Source organism: Capra hircus, chromosome 12 (genome assembly GCF_001704415.2).
Source record: "Capra hircus breed San Clemente chromosome 12, ASM170441v1, whole genome shotgun sequence".
Taxonomy (NCBI): Eukaryota; Metazoa; Chordata; class Mammalia; order Artiodactyla; family Bovidae; genus Capra; species Capra hircus.
The window spans coordinates 42,343,488-42,361,182 of NC_030819.1; the positions used below are offsets into that span (position 1 = coordinate 42,343,488).

At 33.0% G+C, this 17,695-nt stretch overlaps 1 protein-coding gene across 2 annotated transcripts in view; it reads left to right on the forward strand.

Annotated features, from left to right (window-relative positions):
- Nucleotides 1-17,695, forward strand: part of KLHL1 (kelch like family member 1) — a 562,289-nt gene that overhangs the window by 413,478 nt on the left and 131,116 nt on the right. For both annotated transcript variants that reach the window (XM_005687646.3, XM_005687647.3), the window contains one exon: nucleotides 5,645-5,831. In XM_005687646.3, the coding sequence (XP_005687703.1) occupies nucleotides 5,645-5,831 (187 nt within the window). The remainder of the gene's footprint in view (nucleotides 1-5,644; nucleotides 5,832-17,695) is intronic.

Here is a 17,695-nt window from a genome sequence, read left to right on the forward strand (position 1 = left end):
TCAGCCAGGACTTAACATCTAAGCCACCACCATCATGAAATGTTACAATGTTACAATTTAAGGTAGCACTCATACTTGCAAGTTACTGCAGAAAATCAAGACAAAGATTCTAGCCAAGAGGGTATTTTCTTTGAAAAATTGAGTTATAAGTTATACAGAAATGAGACAATATTTTTGAATATTTTCTTATTTAGAGGTTGGAAAAACAGTGCAAATCTAGATACTTGAATAATACATTTCATTTTAATGGAGTAATATTTTCAGAATCATAATTTCTAATTTATGGCAAGCATTTGAAATTAATTCATATAAATAATTTTGGAAAATGCAGTTTGAGTTAGTATCTATGTATAAAAATGCAGATTGAAACATATTAAATAATTTATGTTGCTAAATATGAGGTTCAATGTCTGAAACATTAACAAATTGTATTTTAATAAGAAATGTAATGGTCATTTGAAAGAAATATTGTTTTAATAACCATTTTTTTGTTTTTTCATAATTAAAATAAAATCAGTGATAAAGTGAAAATTTGAGCTGAGAAAAATAAAGCAATAATGTTTTAATATAACAACTGCAATGAGCATCTTTATTCTAATTAAAAGTTTATAGCATATCTGGCAACTGGAACCTTCTAACTGAGTTACTATTGAGTACTCTAGCTTTAATGAATACATTATTCTAGTTTTTAATATTAATCAATTCTGAATATCATGCATGAGGTTTCCCTGGATGTTTCTTAATCCAGTTATATTCTGAAGCTATAGGGTTACATTACAACTTACTGGTTATTATTTACTCACAAAGGAAAATGACCAAGATTATAGAGAGATAGATCATATTTACAAAGTAGCTGCCTAGCTGATGTGGATCTTTGGATGGAACAGCCTCTTAGTATTTCACACAATGTTATTTGTTAATATGCCCTATGCTATCCTTCATATTGTCAGGATGTTTTTATTTCTGGCATATCTTCTATATAATAACATATTCTAAAACATTATTTTGTACATAGTGGGATTTTTTTTTCTTGAGGTTTATACCCAAGTAATTTATAAGGACATAGCTATTGGTTACCTTAAGTGTAAGAACATTGTAAAGTGTAAAGTGTAAAGATATCAATAAACTTCCAAGTATATTTTTTGTAAACAAAGTTATATGATGATTATCTTTGACTGGAAATAATATTTGTATATAATATCCTAAGAATAAACTCTGATTTATAGATAATTACTATACAAATTCTGATATATAAACATGAGTGTGTTTCAAAGTAGTAGACAATTATTGAAACATATTGATGTATTCTTCTAAATAAGACAGAGCAAAGGAAATGTCAGAGCAGTTAAAGTTTCTCAAAAATTAAAAAATGCAAAAAACTAACTTCCATTGCATCAGTTCAGTTCAGTTCAGTTCATTCACTCAGTCGTGTCTGACTCTTTGAGATCCCATGAATCGCAGCACGCCAGGCCTCCCTGTCCATCACCAACTCCCGGAGTTCACTCAGACTCACCCCATCGAGTCAGTGATGCCATCCAGTTATCTCATCCTCTGTCGTCCCCTTCTCCTCCTGCCCCCAGTCCCTCCCAGCATCAGAGTCTTTTCCAATGAGTCAACTCTTTGCATGAGGTGACCAAAGTACTGGAGTTTCAGCTTTAGCATCATTCCTTCCAAAGAAATCCCAGGGCTGATCTCATTCAGAATGGATTGGTTGGATCTCCTTGCAATCCAAGGGACTCTCAAGAGTCTTCTCCAACACCACAGTTCAAAAGCATCAATTCTTCGGTGCTCAGCCTTCTTCAGAGTCCAACTCTCACATCCATACATGACTACTGGAAAAACCATAGCCTGGACTAGATGGACCTTAGTGGGCAAAGTAATGTCTCTGCTTTTGAATATGCTATCTAGTTTGGTCATAACTTTTCGTCCAAGGAATAAGTGTCTTTTAATTTCATGGCTGCAGTTACTATCTACACTGATTTTGGAGCCCCCCCAAGATAAAGTCTGACACTGTTTCCACTGTTTCCCCATCTATTTCCTATGAAGGGATGGGACCAGATGCCATGATCTTCGTTTTCTGAATGTTGACCTTTAAGCCAGTTTTTTTCATTCTCCTCTTTTACTTTCATCAAGAGGCTTTTTAGTTCCTCTTCACTTTCTGCCATAACAGTGGTGTCATCTGCATATCTGAGATTATTGATATTTCTCTAGACAGTCTTGCTTGCAGCTTGTGTTTCTTCCAGTCCAGCGTTTCTCACGATGTACTCTGCATATAAGTTAAATAAGCAGGGTGGCAATATACAGCCTTGACGTTCTCCTTTTCCTATTTGGAACCAGTCTGTTGGTCCATGTCCAGTTCTAACTGTTGCTTCCTGACCTGCATACAGATTTCTCAAGAGGCAGGTCAGGTGCTCTGGTATTCCCATCTCTTTCAGAATTTTCCACAGTTTATTGTGATCCTCACAGTCAAAAGCTTTGGCATAGTCAATAAAGCAGAAATAGATGTTTTCTGGAACTCTCTTGCGTTTTCCATGATCCAGCGGATGTTGGCAATTCGATCTCTGGTTCCTCTGTCTTTTCTAAAACCAGCTTGAACATCAGGGAGTTCACGGTTCACGTATTGCTGAAGCCTGGCTTGGAGAATTTTAAGCATTACTTTACTAGCATGTGAGATGAGTGCAATTGTGTGGTGTTTGGACATTCTTTGGCATTGCCTTTCTTTGAGATTGGAATGAAAACTGACTTTTCCAGTCCTGTGGCCACTGCTGAGTTTTCCAAATTTGCTGGCATATTGAGTGCAGCACTTTCACAGCATCATCTTTCAGGATTTCGAATAGCTCAACTGGAATTCTGTTGCATAGGGAGGAGTAAAATTTGTGTTAATCTTGGATTATTTAAAAAAATCTAAACATAGCTCAAGTTTAGGAAGCAGCTTAACTACCTGTTACTCTCAATTTGGACCTGAGTTTGGAATGGAATAATCCTAAAAACTGTTGTCATGGAATATGAAATACAGACCCAAGTGATATAGTACCCATAAGCGAGTAATATTTGCAAGTTACAGTTTGAAACAGTTTGAAAACAGTACAGTGATTAAGGAGAATTTAACTTCTTTCCAAATGAAGAATGTTGTCAACTGGTTGAGTACACCAAAGTTAAGAAATTTTACAGAATTATTTGTTAATAAAATGGAAAATATCATTTAAATACAAAATATCTTGGTCATTTTTTAGAAATAAAGTACAAATTTTAAGTTTATTTTGTATATCTTTCAGGTAATTTTTTTTTCTTTCCCCTTTGGACTTGCTATGAGCTGATATTTATTTAAAGAAACAAGAAAAACAGGGATATTTTCTTCAGAAGGCCAGAATTAAGTAAACCATGTGTTTTCTGAGAAAGGCTTTCTCACTTTTAGATCATTTAGATCATTTTAATTCATCATGTTAGACAGTTTACATTTGGAGGTGGAACCAAGAAACAAAACAGGGAGATGTTGGTGAATATGATTAGTGCCAGAGCAAACTTGCCAGGCTCATGATGGGATGAAGGATGTCCAGGGAAGTGTCAGCCCTTCTTACTCAGGAACCCTAGGACATGTGGCCTGGATAGTTGGAGAGAGAATGAAGCAGGTGCATTAAACCAAAACCAACTTTACTCTCTTTCTAACAGCTGATCTTTTTGCCAGGCCCTCTGTGTAAAGTTTTAAATCTGTTGGCTTCATCTCTGTTCCCGAACCATTGTGATATGTGCAGATAGGTGAGGCCTTTGGGCATTGAAGAGATCTGGAGAAGTCAGCCCATAAATAAAAATTTGAAACTTAAGACAAGCCTTACTCAAAACTAAATGGGCAACCACATATGCAGTGAGATCTAGAGAGTCTGAGGTCAAAGTTCTAGCTATAAGGAGTTCGTTTATTTTTCTTTTTATTGACATTAAGTTTTTTTGTGTTTTTTTTTTTTTTAATATTGGAGTATAATCAACTAACAATGTGTTTGTTTCAGGTGCACAGCAAAGCAATTCAGTTATAAATATATAGGTATTCTTTTTCAAGTTCTAGGACATACTTCAAAATAAATAGTATATAATATGCTTTTATGGATATATCTATCAACATTAAGAAATTAATTTCCCATTTGAAATTATTACTTGAAAGTATTTTAAACCTAGGCACTCGGAGTTGACTGTCCTCTGAAACTCCATTTTTACAGAATTCCTTTCATTTTCTTTTATGATTTTAAATTTATAAAAATTTTGAAATAAATCTTATTTACTTTTATTTTTTTCTTCCTTTTGGGCTATGCTATTTCCCCAAATCTATTTCATTAATGTTTCTATTTATTAATATTTTACAAGTAAAATAGTAGTCCCTTAAGAAATGGGTAGGAAGGCAACAAAGTTTTAGTATATAAGACAAAAAGTACAAGCAAGACTCTAATTAAACATCTTCTTTGTATATTCCAAAGCACCTAGTAATTCTAATACTTTTTTTTTTTACTTCATAACACCTTTTTTAAATTGGAGAATAATCAAGTAACTGATATGTTTTTGTGTTCTCTCTTATACTTCCAACAGTAATTTATATATTACAATAGTTAGATAAATTTATTTGATTATGGTTCAAATAAATTTCTAAATTATATATTGTCATCATTTATTAACTTATTCACTCAATAAGCATTTATGTACCAATGTGAAACAGGGTCTTACCAATGGGAAGAAAAGGTCAGTGAGTCAACGTTAATGTTTCTACTTATAAATTTCCTAAATCCATGCAACATATTTAACTCTCTTGAAATAAAATAGGTTTCATGAACAGAAAGAGAGAATATGATACTGAAAGAGTCAAGGAAAAAGAAAATGCAAAGAAAGGCAGAGAAAGAGGAAAATAAAAGATATTTTGGATATATTCAAAGAAATGTACAGAAAAAGAATTTGTGGAGATGATAACTTTTTATAGTTAAAAAAAAGAAATAATATAACATAAAATTCTGGTCTCCCTCAGGTGCTGGATTTTTGGTAATTTTTACTTATTTATTTTAGTTTCACTATTGGAAACTATTACTTTACTTGAACTAGAGTTTTCCAATGGTTTGCATAATTAAAATGGTGTTATGAGCATAATTTTCTATTTTTATTGAATTGTTTTAATTTGAAAGGGATTTAAACTATGCTTGAACATCTTAAATTATGATTTCTTTTAAAACTGTAAAAGCTTTAAAGTATGCTTGGAATACATTAAAGTATGTGAATATTTATGATAGGTTTGTTAGGGCTTAATTTGTTGAAGAATTTTTTTTTAATCTACTTTACCAGAAATTTTTATGGCCAAAAAGGCAGCTATATTTGATTTATGAACAGATTTTATAAAAAGGAAATGAAACTGAAAAGTGATATTTAGAAGTTTCTTTATACTCTGAATGGCAAAATAATAATACATAGTATGGAATCAAAAATAATATATTTTCTATTTTTCTTAGCCATGCATTTAACTCATATTTATTTCTCAATGTAATCAATTCTTATTATATTTTTCGTCCCTGTCAGTATATAAGGGCAATATCAAAGTTACTAAGCTTCTAATTTTCTAATTAGATATGCTCATACTATAAAAAGCATTATTAACATGAATGTGTATTATTCACAGATATTGGCAGACCTAGAAAATCATGCATTATTTAAGAATGATCTGGAATGTCAAAAGCTGATTCTAGAAGCAATGAAGTACCATCTGTTGCCAGAAAGAAGAACTTTAATGCAAAGTCCAAGAACTAAACCTAGAAAATCTACAGTTGGAACTCTGTATGCTGTGGGAGGAATGGATAACAACAAAGGTATTTAGTTCCAGATCTTTAATAATATTCACCTGGTATCATACCATAACATGAATTTACTACTGTAATTTGTGTAATACCAACAAACTTCACAGAAACTTAGCTTCATTCATTAAAATTTTAGATTTAGGAAAAAATTATGATGCCTCATTTTTCCTTTTTTTTCAATCTGTAGTTACTGCTTCTGTTTTTTTCATCTTTAAATCTTTTATCTCTTTGCATTATGCACAAGATTTCATATGAAATTAAAAAAAAAAGATTGAAAGCACTTACTTACAAAGCACAGACCAAATGATTTGTTGGATATCTTGAAAAATGTATTTCTATTCAAAGTGAGTATATTTATATTCTATTCTAGTCTAAGTAAAGTAAAATATATTTCTATTTCTAAATGCAATGTGTCAGCCCTATGCTTGCTGAGAGTAACATTTATGAAAAAGAGTCTCTGCTTTTGAAGAATTTAGAATATCTTACAGTAGCCAGAGGGCTTCCCAGGTAGCACAGTGGTATAGAACCTGCCTGCCAATGCAGAAGACATAAGAGAATTGGTTTCTTCCTGGGTTAGGACAATCCCTTGAAGGAGGGCATGGTAACTCACTCCAATATTCTGCCTGAAGAATCCCAGGCCAGAGGAGCTTGGTGGGCTACCATTCATAGCGTTGCAAAAAGTCAGACATGACTGAAGTGAAAGCACAGACACACGCACAGAAGCTGGAAAAATAGACAATTATCAATGAGGGTACTGACTTGGCAGGTATCATTTTCAAGTTTAATTTTCTTTTTTTTTTTTTTTTTTCCACATGAAACGTTTTTCCATTTCTTAAAACAGAAGCAGGTACACTTTATAGTAAGTCTCAGATTTTATAAATGGGCAGTGATTTTATACATGTATATAAAAATTTAAGTTCAAATATATGATATTTGCTTTAAAAGAACACTGCATTCTACAGAAAGAATGCCCATATAAGATCAATTCCATTTGTACCTCTGCACATATCATTTAAAAATAAAGACAAAAAGAACAGTGACTGAATCAGGCAAGCCTGTGGCTAGGGTTAAACAGTAAACAACAACAATACACAAATTAACATTAATATAAAAATCATTATCCTGTTAATTAGCCAAAAGACATGGCTAATTTAAATTTAAAAATTTAGTGAGTTTAATTACAATTGCCATAGCATAAAGTAGTATGAGTACAGGGAGTACACTGAGTTAAGCTGTTTCCCATCATCCCCAAACCATCCCCCCAATCCTGGTTCACAAAGCCAGTCCCTGGTGCCAAAAAGTTTGGGGATCACTGGTGCAAAAGATTTAAAGAGTGTGATAAAACAAAGGGTTTAAAAAAGCTTTCCTGATTAAGTCAGAGACGAAACAGGGAAAAAAAAAAATGATGGAAACTTTAGGAATTCTTACCATACCCACAACCCTCTAGGGATTAGATGTTAAATATATCCCAAACTTAGAAAAAAATCCAACATTTAATACCAAACCTCAGAGAACCTAGTTTTCCTGCTGTAGCAGAAACTTAGAGAAGCCAGTGTTTCAAGAGATTTAAACAACTAGGACATTTTCAAGGTAATCATTATATTTGCATCGTGCTTTAACTACTTAAAAAGTGTTTTCTACACCTTATTAACTTGTGTTATCTCTAAATGACCATTAGGATTTTATCTTAAAATTGTTATTTCTTTTCTTGAAAGATAACGAGGAAAAGGAAATTAAAATGTAATAAGAGGCAGAGAAATCAAAAGAAAAAAAATGTAGCAAAAATTAGAATTTATTTTGCATGACTAATTTGAAAAATAAAGCAACACAGTGATAATGACACAATATGTTAGAATACAATGATATAGAATACTTAGCATATTTTTTGGAATTTTTTACATATTTATATTGTGCCTTATAAGGCTATATAAACATTTTGTTGAGTTCCTCTTCAGTTTCATAATTACTGGGATTCAGGTGATATTCCATAGTATTGATAAGCTATGAGTACAACCCCTGTAGATTTTCTGTAAACACTGCAAAACTTCCAAGCATTTTTCTCTCCTTTCCCTTCCTTTCTTCTTATATTCACATGGAAGCACATGGATCCTTCGGTGATGTATTTTCCTGCACATCTATTTTGTTCCAGGCTCTGTGTTAAGAACTTGTGTACCATGTTGAACATTATGAATTACTAATCCTACCTCATGGGCTTCTCATGTGGTGTTACTGGTGAAGAACCCACAGGCCAATGCAGGAGACACAAGAGAGGCAGGTTCCATCCTTGGGTTGGGAAGGTCCCTTGGAGGAGGAAATGGCAACCCGGTCCTATATTCTTGCCTGGAGAATCCCATGGATAGAGGAAATTTGTGGGTTTATAGTCCATAGGGTCTCACAGACTCAGACACAACTGAAGCGACTAAGCATGCACACAAGCACCCCTACCTCACAGAGCTGCCAAGTTAATCTGGGAAAGTGAACAGTAAACAAAATATTTGTGAATAAAATGATCTTGAGAAGAATGAGTTTGTGAGTACAATATCTATAATGCTTGGGTGCTAACCTAGTCTAGTCTAAGAAAGTGGAGAAGTACAGATAAAGTGTTGGTTGTTGTTGTTCTTAGCTGAAATCTAAAGGATAATTAGACATTCAGTTCAATTCAGTTCAGTCGCTCAGTCGTGTCCAACTCTGGTAAATACCAAGTTTTATTTTTTTCAGATAAATACCAAGAAGTGAAACTGTCAGATAATAAGGAAGTTCTATTTTTAATTTTTTAAGGAAACTTCATAGTGTTTTTCATTGTAGCTGCACCAGTTTACATTCCCCAGAACATCGTGCAAAGATTCATTTTCCTCTCCACCCTCACCAATATGTGTTATTTGTTGTCTTTTAAATGACAGCCATTCTGACAGGTGTAAGATGATAGCACAGTGATCTGATTTGCATTTCCCTGATGATGTTGAACATTGTCTCATGTGTCTCCTGGGCATTAATATATTTTACTTAGAAACATATTTATTTAGGTTCTCTGCATATTATTTAATAAGATATATGTTTTTAATATTGAGCTTTATGTTTTGTTTCTATAGTTTTGATTTTAACTTCTTGTTCAATATATTACTGTTTAGTCTCTAAGTTGTGTCTGACTCTTTTTGTCTCCATGGATTGTAACTTGCTAGGCTCTTCTATCCATGGGATTTCCCAGACAAGAATACTGGAGTGGGTTGCCATTACCTGCTCCAGGGGATCTTCCCAACCCAGGGATCAAACCTGCATCTCTTGAATTGCAGGCAGATTCTTTACCACTGAGCTACCTGGTAAGCCCCTTTATTGAATATATCATTTGCAAATATCACCTCTCATTCAATAGATTAGCTTTTTGCTTTCTTAATAGTTTTCATCCCTGTGCAAAAGCTTGCAAAATATTTTCACTCTGATGTAATCTTTTTTGTTTATTTTCATTTCAGTTTACTTTGTCTGAGGATATCCTATATATATATAGGCTTCCCTTGTGGCTCAGCTGGTAAAGAATCTGCTTGCAATTCAGGAGCCCTGGGTTTAATCCCTGGGTTGAGAAGATCCCCTGGAGAAGGAAAAGGCTACCCAACCCAGTATTCTGGCCTGGAGAATTCCATGGACTCTATAGTCCATGAGGTCATAAAGAGTTTGATATGACTGACTTTCATTTCACTTCACACGTATATATATATAGACATATACATCTATATGGATAGATAGATAGATAGATATAGATATAATCTTGCTAACACTGATGTCTGAAAGAATACTGCCCATGTTTTTTTCTAGGATTTTATGGTTTCAGGTTTCACATATAGGTTAAGTCTGTAATCCATTTTGAGTTTGTTTTTGTATCTGGTGAAGGGAAAGTGACCCACTTTGATTATTTTGCATATAGCTGTCCAGTTTCCCCATTTATTGGAGAGGTTGTCTTTTCCACAAGTTATATTCTTGCTTACTTTGCTATAGATTAACTGAGCGTATATGTGTAAGCCTATTTCTGGACTTTCTACTCTGTTCCATTGATCTATGTGTCTGTTTTTATGCCAATGTCATGCTGTTTTCATGGCTATAACTTTGTAGTATAATTTGAAATCAGGGCCCATAATACTCCAGTCTTGTTCTTCTTTCTAAGGATTATTTTGATTATTTGAAATTTTAGGTTTACTTATTCTAGTTCTGTGAAAAATGCTGTTGATATTTTGGTGGAGACGTCATTGTGTCCATAGATTGCTTTGGGTAGTAAGGACATTTTAACAATATTAATTAGTATATCTTTATATTTTTGTATTGTTTTTAAATTCATAAGTGTGTTACAGTGTCCAGAGTACAGATCTTTTACTTTTTTGGTTAAACTTTTTTCTAGGTATTTTATTCTTCTTGATTCAATTGTAAATGTAGTTGTTTTCTTTATTTATCTTTCTGATACAAAATTATTACTGCATAGAAACACTACATATTTCTGTACATTAATTTTATATCCTGCTACTTTAGTGAATTCATAAGTTCTAATATTTTCAGTGGAGTCTTTAGGGTTTTCTAATTATAATATCATGTCATCTGTAAACAGTGACAGTTTTGCTTTCTTTCAGTTTTAATACTTTTTATTTCTTTTTTCTTGTGTGACCAGCATGGCTAGGACTTTCAATAATATGTTTAATAGAAATGGCAAGAGTGGGCATCCTTATCTTCTTCCTGTTATTAGAGGAAATACTTTCAGGTTTTCATCATTTAGTATGGTGTTTCTATGATACTGTCATATATAACTTTTATTATGTTCAGTTATATTCTCTCCACACCTATTTCATTGAGAGTTTTTATATCTTAGAAGAATGTTGACTTGGTCAAAAGCTTTGTCTGCATCTATTGAGATGACTATGTAATTTTGTTTTAGTATAGGTTCATCTCTGGGACTCTCTGTGCTTTCTGGATGCGGATATCTGTTTCCTTCACCAGTTCAGGGTTGCTTTCACCATTATTCATTCTGATAGTATTTTTTGTCCCTTTTTTTGTTTCCTTCTAAGAAGTCTATAATGCTAATGTTAGTATGCCTGGTGTTGTGTCAGAAGTCTCTTAAGCTAGCCTCATCTTTTGGTTTCTTTTTCTTTTCCACTAGCCTATCTTCCAGATTATTGATCCATTGTTCTGTATCAGTTAATCTGCTGTTGATTTTCTCTGTGTATTTTTCATTCAGTTAATATATTCTTCAATTCCAATTGGTTCTTTTTTATGTTTTTATCAATTTGGTGAAGTTTTCACTGTGTTCATTCATCTTCTCCTAAGCTCTGTGAGGATTTTTATGACCATAAATTTAAACAGTAATATATATTTTTTTAGAATATTGCTTAACTCCATTTTATTTAGCTTTTTTCCCCCCCGTGAGGTTTTCTGTTTTTCTTTCATTTGCAACATATTTCTTTGTCTCATTTTGTCTAACTCTTGGCGTTCATTTCTATGTATCATGTAGATCAGCTATATCTTCTGAAATAGTGGCTTTGAGTAAAAGATGTCTTACTGCACCCAGTAACACTGTCCTGCCTCAGTGCCAGAGCTAAGTGCTACAGGATTTTCCCATATGTGGGATGTATGTACCCTCCTATTGTGGCTGGGCTGTGATTTCTCTGGGTACAGCTAATGTGTGGGACTGATCCCCACTCATATAGCTGAAAGGCCTGGCCACAAGTGTTGCATGTACTCTGTTGTATGTGACTGAGTCCTGGTGTGAGCACCCCTTCAAGGAAACACCAGTGCTGGTCAAGGGCATCTGCCAGGTCTGGCTCTACTGCCAGTCAAGTGTACCTGCCTGGACTGGTGGTCCAAGGAGCTACTTTGGATAGTGTCTACAGCCAATTAAAGGTGGCTGTTAATAGGTAGGTAGCGACTTTGGAGGCGCATAGTCTTCATCATGTCCACAGGTGAACTTACCTTAGTGGGTTGTTGTGCTAGTAAGTTACATGGCAAGAGTCATAAATGGCACTAAACAACTAAGTGGAGGAGGATAGGAAAAAAAAAAAAACTACTGGCACTTGCCATTCCTCCATATCCAGAGAAAGTTCCAAAAATCCCAGTCTCTCAGATACACACCTTATATCACCTTAAAATTAATCAATGGATTGCTTCATTATGAAGCAGGTACTTTTCTTCTGCATTGGGCTTCAGAGCAAATGAGTTTTTCATGTTCATTTAAGAGCAAATTCTTAATTTCCATCCAGCTATCTTACTTATTTTCATAGTCAGACACTGTTGCAGCTTGTCTTCCCAGTGCAAGTTCCCAGGCCTCAGAAGACTCATGAAAGGTTTAAAACCTTTGCTCTGCAAGGATAACTAGTAAAGCTGTGATGTCCCTTTCACCTCTGGTTTCCAGTGTCTGGAGTCCCGGCCAGACTGTATGTGTACCCTTCCGCCCATTTCAACGTGGCTTCTTTTTATCCTTAGTCGTTAAAACAACAACAGAAAAAGTGTCTGTGAGTTTTCCTGCCATTCTGAGTTAGTTTCTGTATATGTAATTGTAATTTTAGTGTTTTTGTGGGAGGAGGGGAACCTAGGATCTTTTCATTCTGCCATCTTGCCCCCTCCAATATCATTACTTTAAATACCAGCTTTTAAGCACCACTATATAAAAAATTTCATTTACATTGTATAACAAATTTTATTTGAGAACATTTTGGTTTTGACAGAGGTTAACATTCGTCTAATTTTTCTCTCTGACCTAAAACCTATTCATGATGAGATGTAAACATAATGACTTTTTAAAACATCAGCATAAAATTCTGACAGTTTTGAAAATTAAAATTTTATCACATGTCCTAAAACAGTCTTTTTTTTTAGTTCAGTTTTCATGTGTATATTATTTCCTCAAAGAACAAATTCAGTTCAGTTCAGTTCAGTCTCTCAGTCGTGTCCGACTCTTTGCGACCCCATGAATCGCAGCACCCCAGGCCTCCTTGTCCATCAACAACTCCCGGAGTTCGCTCAGACTCGCATCCATCCAGTCCGTGATGCCATCCAGCCATCTCATCCTCGGTCGTTGCCTTCTTCTCCTGCCCCCAATCCCTCCCAGCATCAGAGTCTTTTCCAATGAGTCAAGTCTTCGCATGAGGTGTCCAAAGGACTGGAGTTTCAGCTTTAGCATCATTCCTTCCAAAGAAATCCCAGGGTTGATCTCCTTCAGAATGGACTGGTTGGATCTCCTTGCAGTCCAAGGGACTCTCAAGAGTCTTCTCCAACACCACAGTTCAAAAGCAGGTGCATGGGGATGACCCAGAGAGATGTTGTGGGGAGGGAGGTGGGAGGGGGGTTCATGTTTGGGAATGCATGTAAGAATTAAAGATTTTAAAATTTAAAAAAAATAAAAAATTTAAAAAAATAAAAAAATAAAAAAAAATAAAAACAGAAAAAAAAAAAAAAAAAACAAAAGCATCACTTCTTCGGCGCTCAGCCTTCTTCACAGTCCAACTCTCACATCCATACATGACTACTGGAAAAACCATAGCCTTGACTAAATGGACCTTAGTTGGCAAAGTAATGTCTCTGCTTTTGAATATGCTATCTAGGTTGGTCTTAACTCTTCTTCCAAGGAGTGAGCATTTTCTAATTTCATGGCTGCAGTCACCATCTGCAGTGATTTTAGCCATATGAAAAAATCATCTTTTAGGCATAAAACGTATCAATCCTATTTTTATGAGATAATTTCTCAGCTAAAATACATAGTATAATTATTAAATAAAAGTTCTATAGCTCAACACAGTGTCATTATATTTCTCACTATAAAAATAATATTAATATCTCAAATATATCTTATTAGCAATATTTCATTATAATTTGGCTTCAAACTTTAGTCATTAGAATCACTCTGTCCTCTGTAGTTAATCAGCTATAGGGATTGTCTGATTTACATCAGCATTTCTCGTACTTTGGTTGAAGCTTTATTATCTTATGTCTCTGTTTATATAACACATGTAAATGCATGTGTTTATCAAATGGATCATTTTTTTCTGACAAAACATTAATAAGCCAGATAATTATCTCCTTACCTCCAGTTTCTCTCCAATCCTACTCATTTAGCTCATTATTTTCGAATTAATTTATCATAACTTTTTAGCATGATCTTTAAAATACAAAGATATAAATAAAACAATAAAAACCTTCATTAGGCCCCCATCTCCCAGGTAGAGCTTAATATTCTTCCTTTTTTTTTAAATATAAATTTATTTATTTTAATTGGAGGTTAATTACTTTACAATACTGTATTGGTTTTGCCATACATCAACATGAATCTTAAGTGCAATATCTTTATTACCTGTCATTCCAAATTTAACCAGAAAATTTTTCCTATTTTGTGTCCATCACAAATGTCTTGAATGATTCACAAGTATCTCAAATGATACTTTTAATGTGATCAAATTTCATCATTCACTGCCTCAGATTTGATGCATAATATTGGTTGCACTGCCACCCACACACGTACATTGTCTAACGCTTTAGTATCTTTATCCATTGTATACTTCTCTTTGCTTGTCTAAAGCTACTGTAATATTCTCCCTCTCATGGTATCTCAGTTAAGCTTATTTGATCCTTGTTCTACAATATCTTAGCATGTGTGTTTGCCATTTTTATTACACCAGTCATTATATTGAATACATCTTTTTTCATTAATTTTCATTTGCAGAAAATAATACAGATTTTTAAACATAGATCAAAGTTAAAAGAATCATATAGTTAAATTCCACATACTCACCTATATTATACAGTTAAAATTATGCTTCATTTGCTTTGTCACATATTTATTTAGCTATTATTCTTCTACTCATGGTTCATATTTTCATTGCATTTCAAACTTGTAGACATAAATATGCTTAATTCTGGACACATTTATGAATATTATTAACAAAGTTTCAACATTTTTAGAGCTTTGGGGCAATATTAGCATACAGTGAAATCTAGAAATCTTAAGTGTACTTTTAAATGATGTTTGACAAATATATCACCTAGGTAATTCTAAGTCTTAACTTTGAAGAACAAAGATTGAGAACGTTGTCATTACCTAAGAAAGTTACCTCATATCCTTTCCTAGTTAGTCACCAGCTTCAACATCTCTAAGACAACTATTTTTCTGAATTTTTTGAACTAGTTTGGCCTGTTCTTTAACTTCATATGAATGTAATCGTACATTTTATATCTCTTTATCTAAACTTTCTATCAATCAGCATATTTTAGTGATATACCCATGGCATTGTACATATCAAATAGTTCATTCTTTTTTTTTTTTTTAATTCCTTAATAGCAGTCTGTTTATCCAGTTTCCTTTTGATGAACATCTGGGATATGTCCAGTTTTAGCTATTATAAATAAAACTCTGTGAGCAGCCATGCACAAGTATTTTTTGTGATCACTGCACTTTCATGTATAAGAGACACACAAACCAATGTTATAAAGCATATGATTTTCCAAAAATGTGAGTGGAAAACATCACAAAAATATCTCCTTGTGTCTTGAGGAAAATACAAATATATGAGCAAATAAATCACAAAAATGTGCTGTTTTCACTATGGCTGATCACTACTAAACCTATTTACTTGTTTGTGATTTTTATTCTACTAATAATGACATGTCACATGTTGGGTAGCAACCTGAGCTTTTGGAGATTTTTTTTTTTTGCATATTAAATATACTGAAATTATTGGAAGTATTTTTATGTAATGCCAAAAATTTTTAAGAATTTTATGTTAGTTCTGTTTAACACTCAGGTAGTTTTGATAGCTTGACTTTTGAAAAACCCTTTTAAGATCATGAAGCGTTAACACATTTCAGAAATACTAATGTGGACTTGAAGATAATGATCTACACACGTAATCATATACCTGTCAAGAGGTGATTTAATACCAAGAGCAAAATTCATGAATAAATACCATAGGGAATAAGCACATTTAATTTACTCTATCACAGTTGAGTCATATTAACTATGCATATTACCCAAGGAATCCAACCATATATTCTGAGAGAGACAGGGGTAATGATTTCAATGATGAGGGTGATGTCAACCTCAATTTCCATGGCTTAAGCGAGAAATGGGAGAAATGAAAATGCTGATACCTCAGAAAATTCCAGTGTCTGTGTTGTACAAGGAGTAGAGTAATGCATTTTATTATTTACTTTTTATTTTATATGACAGCAAGCTATAAAAAAAGAAAACTTAGTACCTTATTTTGTATCAATAACAATGAAACACCCAAAAAAGATATCTCCCTAAATTAAAAAAAATATATAGATATATATCTTTTGCAAATTTAAGTCCATATTAATGTGCATTTAATAGAAATATAAAGAATTTTTAATAAAACAATTTTAATTATTTTAAGATTTTTTTGGCTGACATATGGGTTTTAAGGCCTAATTTCTCATTGGAAACCCCAGATACCTTTTATTTTGATAAAATTGCTTATTTTAGTAAAATTAAAACAATTAGAGTTGTGTGTCTTGTATCCTTTAGCAAGATAATTAAATATTCCAAGAAAATTAATATTCCAAGAAAATTAAATATGTGTTAGTGTTCCTGACACATATTATGGAAATAATAACACATACTCTTTTGAGATACTCAGAAATATCTAGACAAGGATATATGTAAAACTTAACTGCATCCTAAATCAATAAATGATGGCAATGCAATCTTATGATTTGTTACATACTATTTATTGCTGGAAATTTTTATTCACACTTAAACATCTAGTCTTTGGGATTGAGGCATGTATGTTTCTCAGAACAAATCCATCCAAGAGTGTTGTCATTAGTAAGCTTTTGATTTTTAGAGAAAGTTTCTTTGGAAAGGAAGTTTATGTACAAAATGAGTACATGTGTAAAAATACATAGTTATGCTTTTGCACATCTGATTTGCACATATATAATTTAATCTTGTATATGAGTCATTGTTTTCTACATTTTTTATTTATCAAAATTTCAATGTCAGTACAATTTAATCTTTATCACATAAGAATTTTAAAACTGTTATTATTCTTTAATCAAACAGTTATATTTTATGCCAGTTATACAAATAAATTATGTCCACATATTATACTATTCTTAATCTTAGTCTGTTGCAATAACATTCTAGTTAGAGGCATTATTGTTGTACATAATTTCAGTTTCCTCCAAGTGGCTTCTTTACAGAAATCTGTAAAAGTGACCATTTTCAAGGTCTACCTTTGAAGCATGGGAAAGAATAACAAGGGTTTCATAAGATTAGCAGTCTAATTGCAATTCTATTAAATGCTCACATGTTGAATAGAAAAGTTTGACTTTCTGTTCAATAGTTCTGTTAATATTGTTTCATTCCCCAAATTAGGAAAAAAAAAAATTTAATCTCTGCCTCCCAAATTGGAAAGTGTTAATTATGAAATTGGGTTGCAATTGTATCCATTCTACTGCCATTTCCTCAATATTTTTTGGGTTCCCAGATCATAATTTCATCCTTTTTGGATTATCTAATTTACTGCAAATATTCGTTGAGTTCTTCTTAATCTCTAGTCATTATTCTTGGTGCTAGTAAACCAAACAGCAAAAGTCCCTGGTCTGTGCTAATTTAAATTATATTCAACAGACCAAAAAAATATATACAGTTAGTTTAGTATGTGTGATAATTAGTTATCAAGAAATATAAAGTAAAAACAAAAAAAGAACATCAGAGGAACAAGATGAGGGAATAGTGCTGCTATTTCATTAATGTTGGCTGAGGAAGGCCACATTCATAAGTTAAATTTGATATACAAACTTATATCTGGAAATTCAGTCATTTTTTCCTAAAAAGAACATTTCTTTGTTTTATTATGATTAATAAACATTTTATGTTTCTTTTTCTCCAA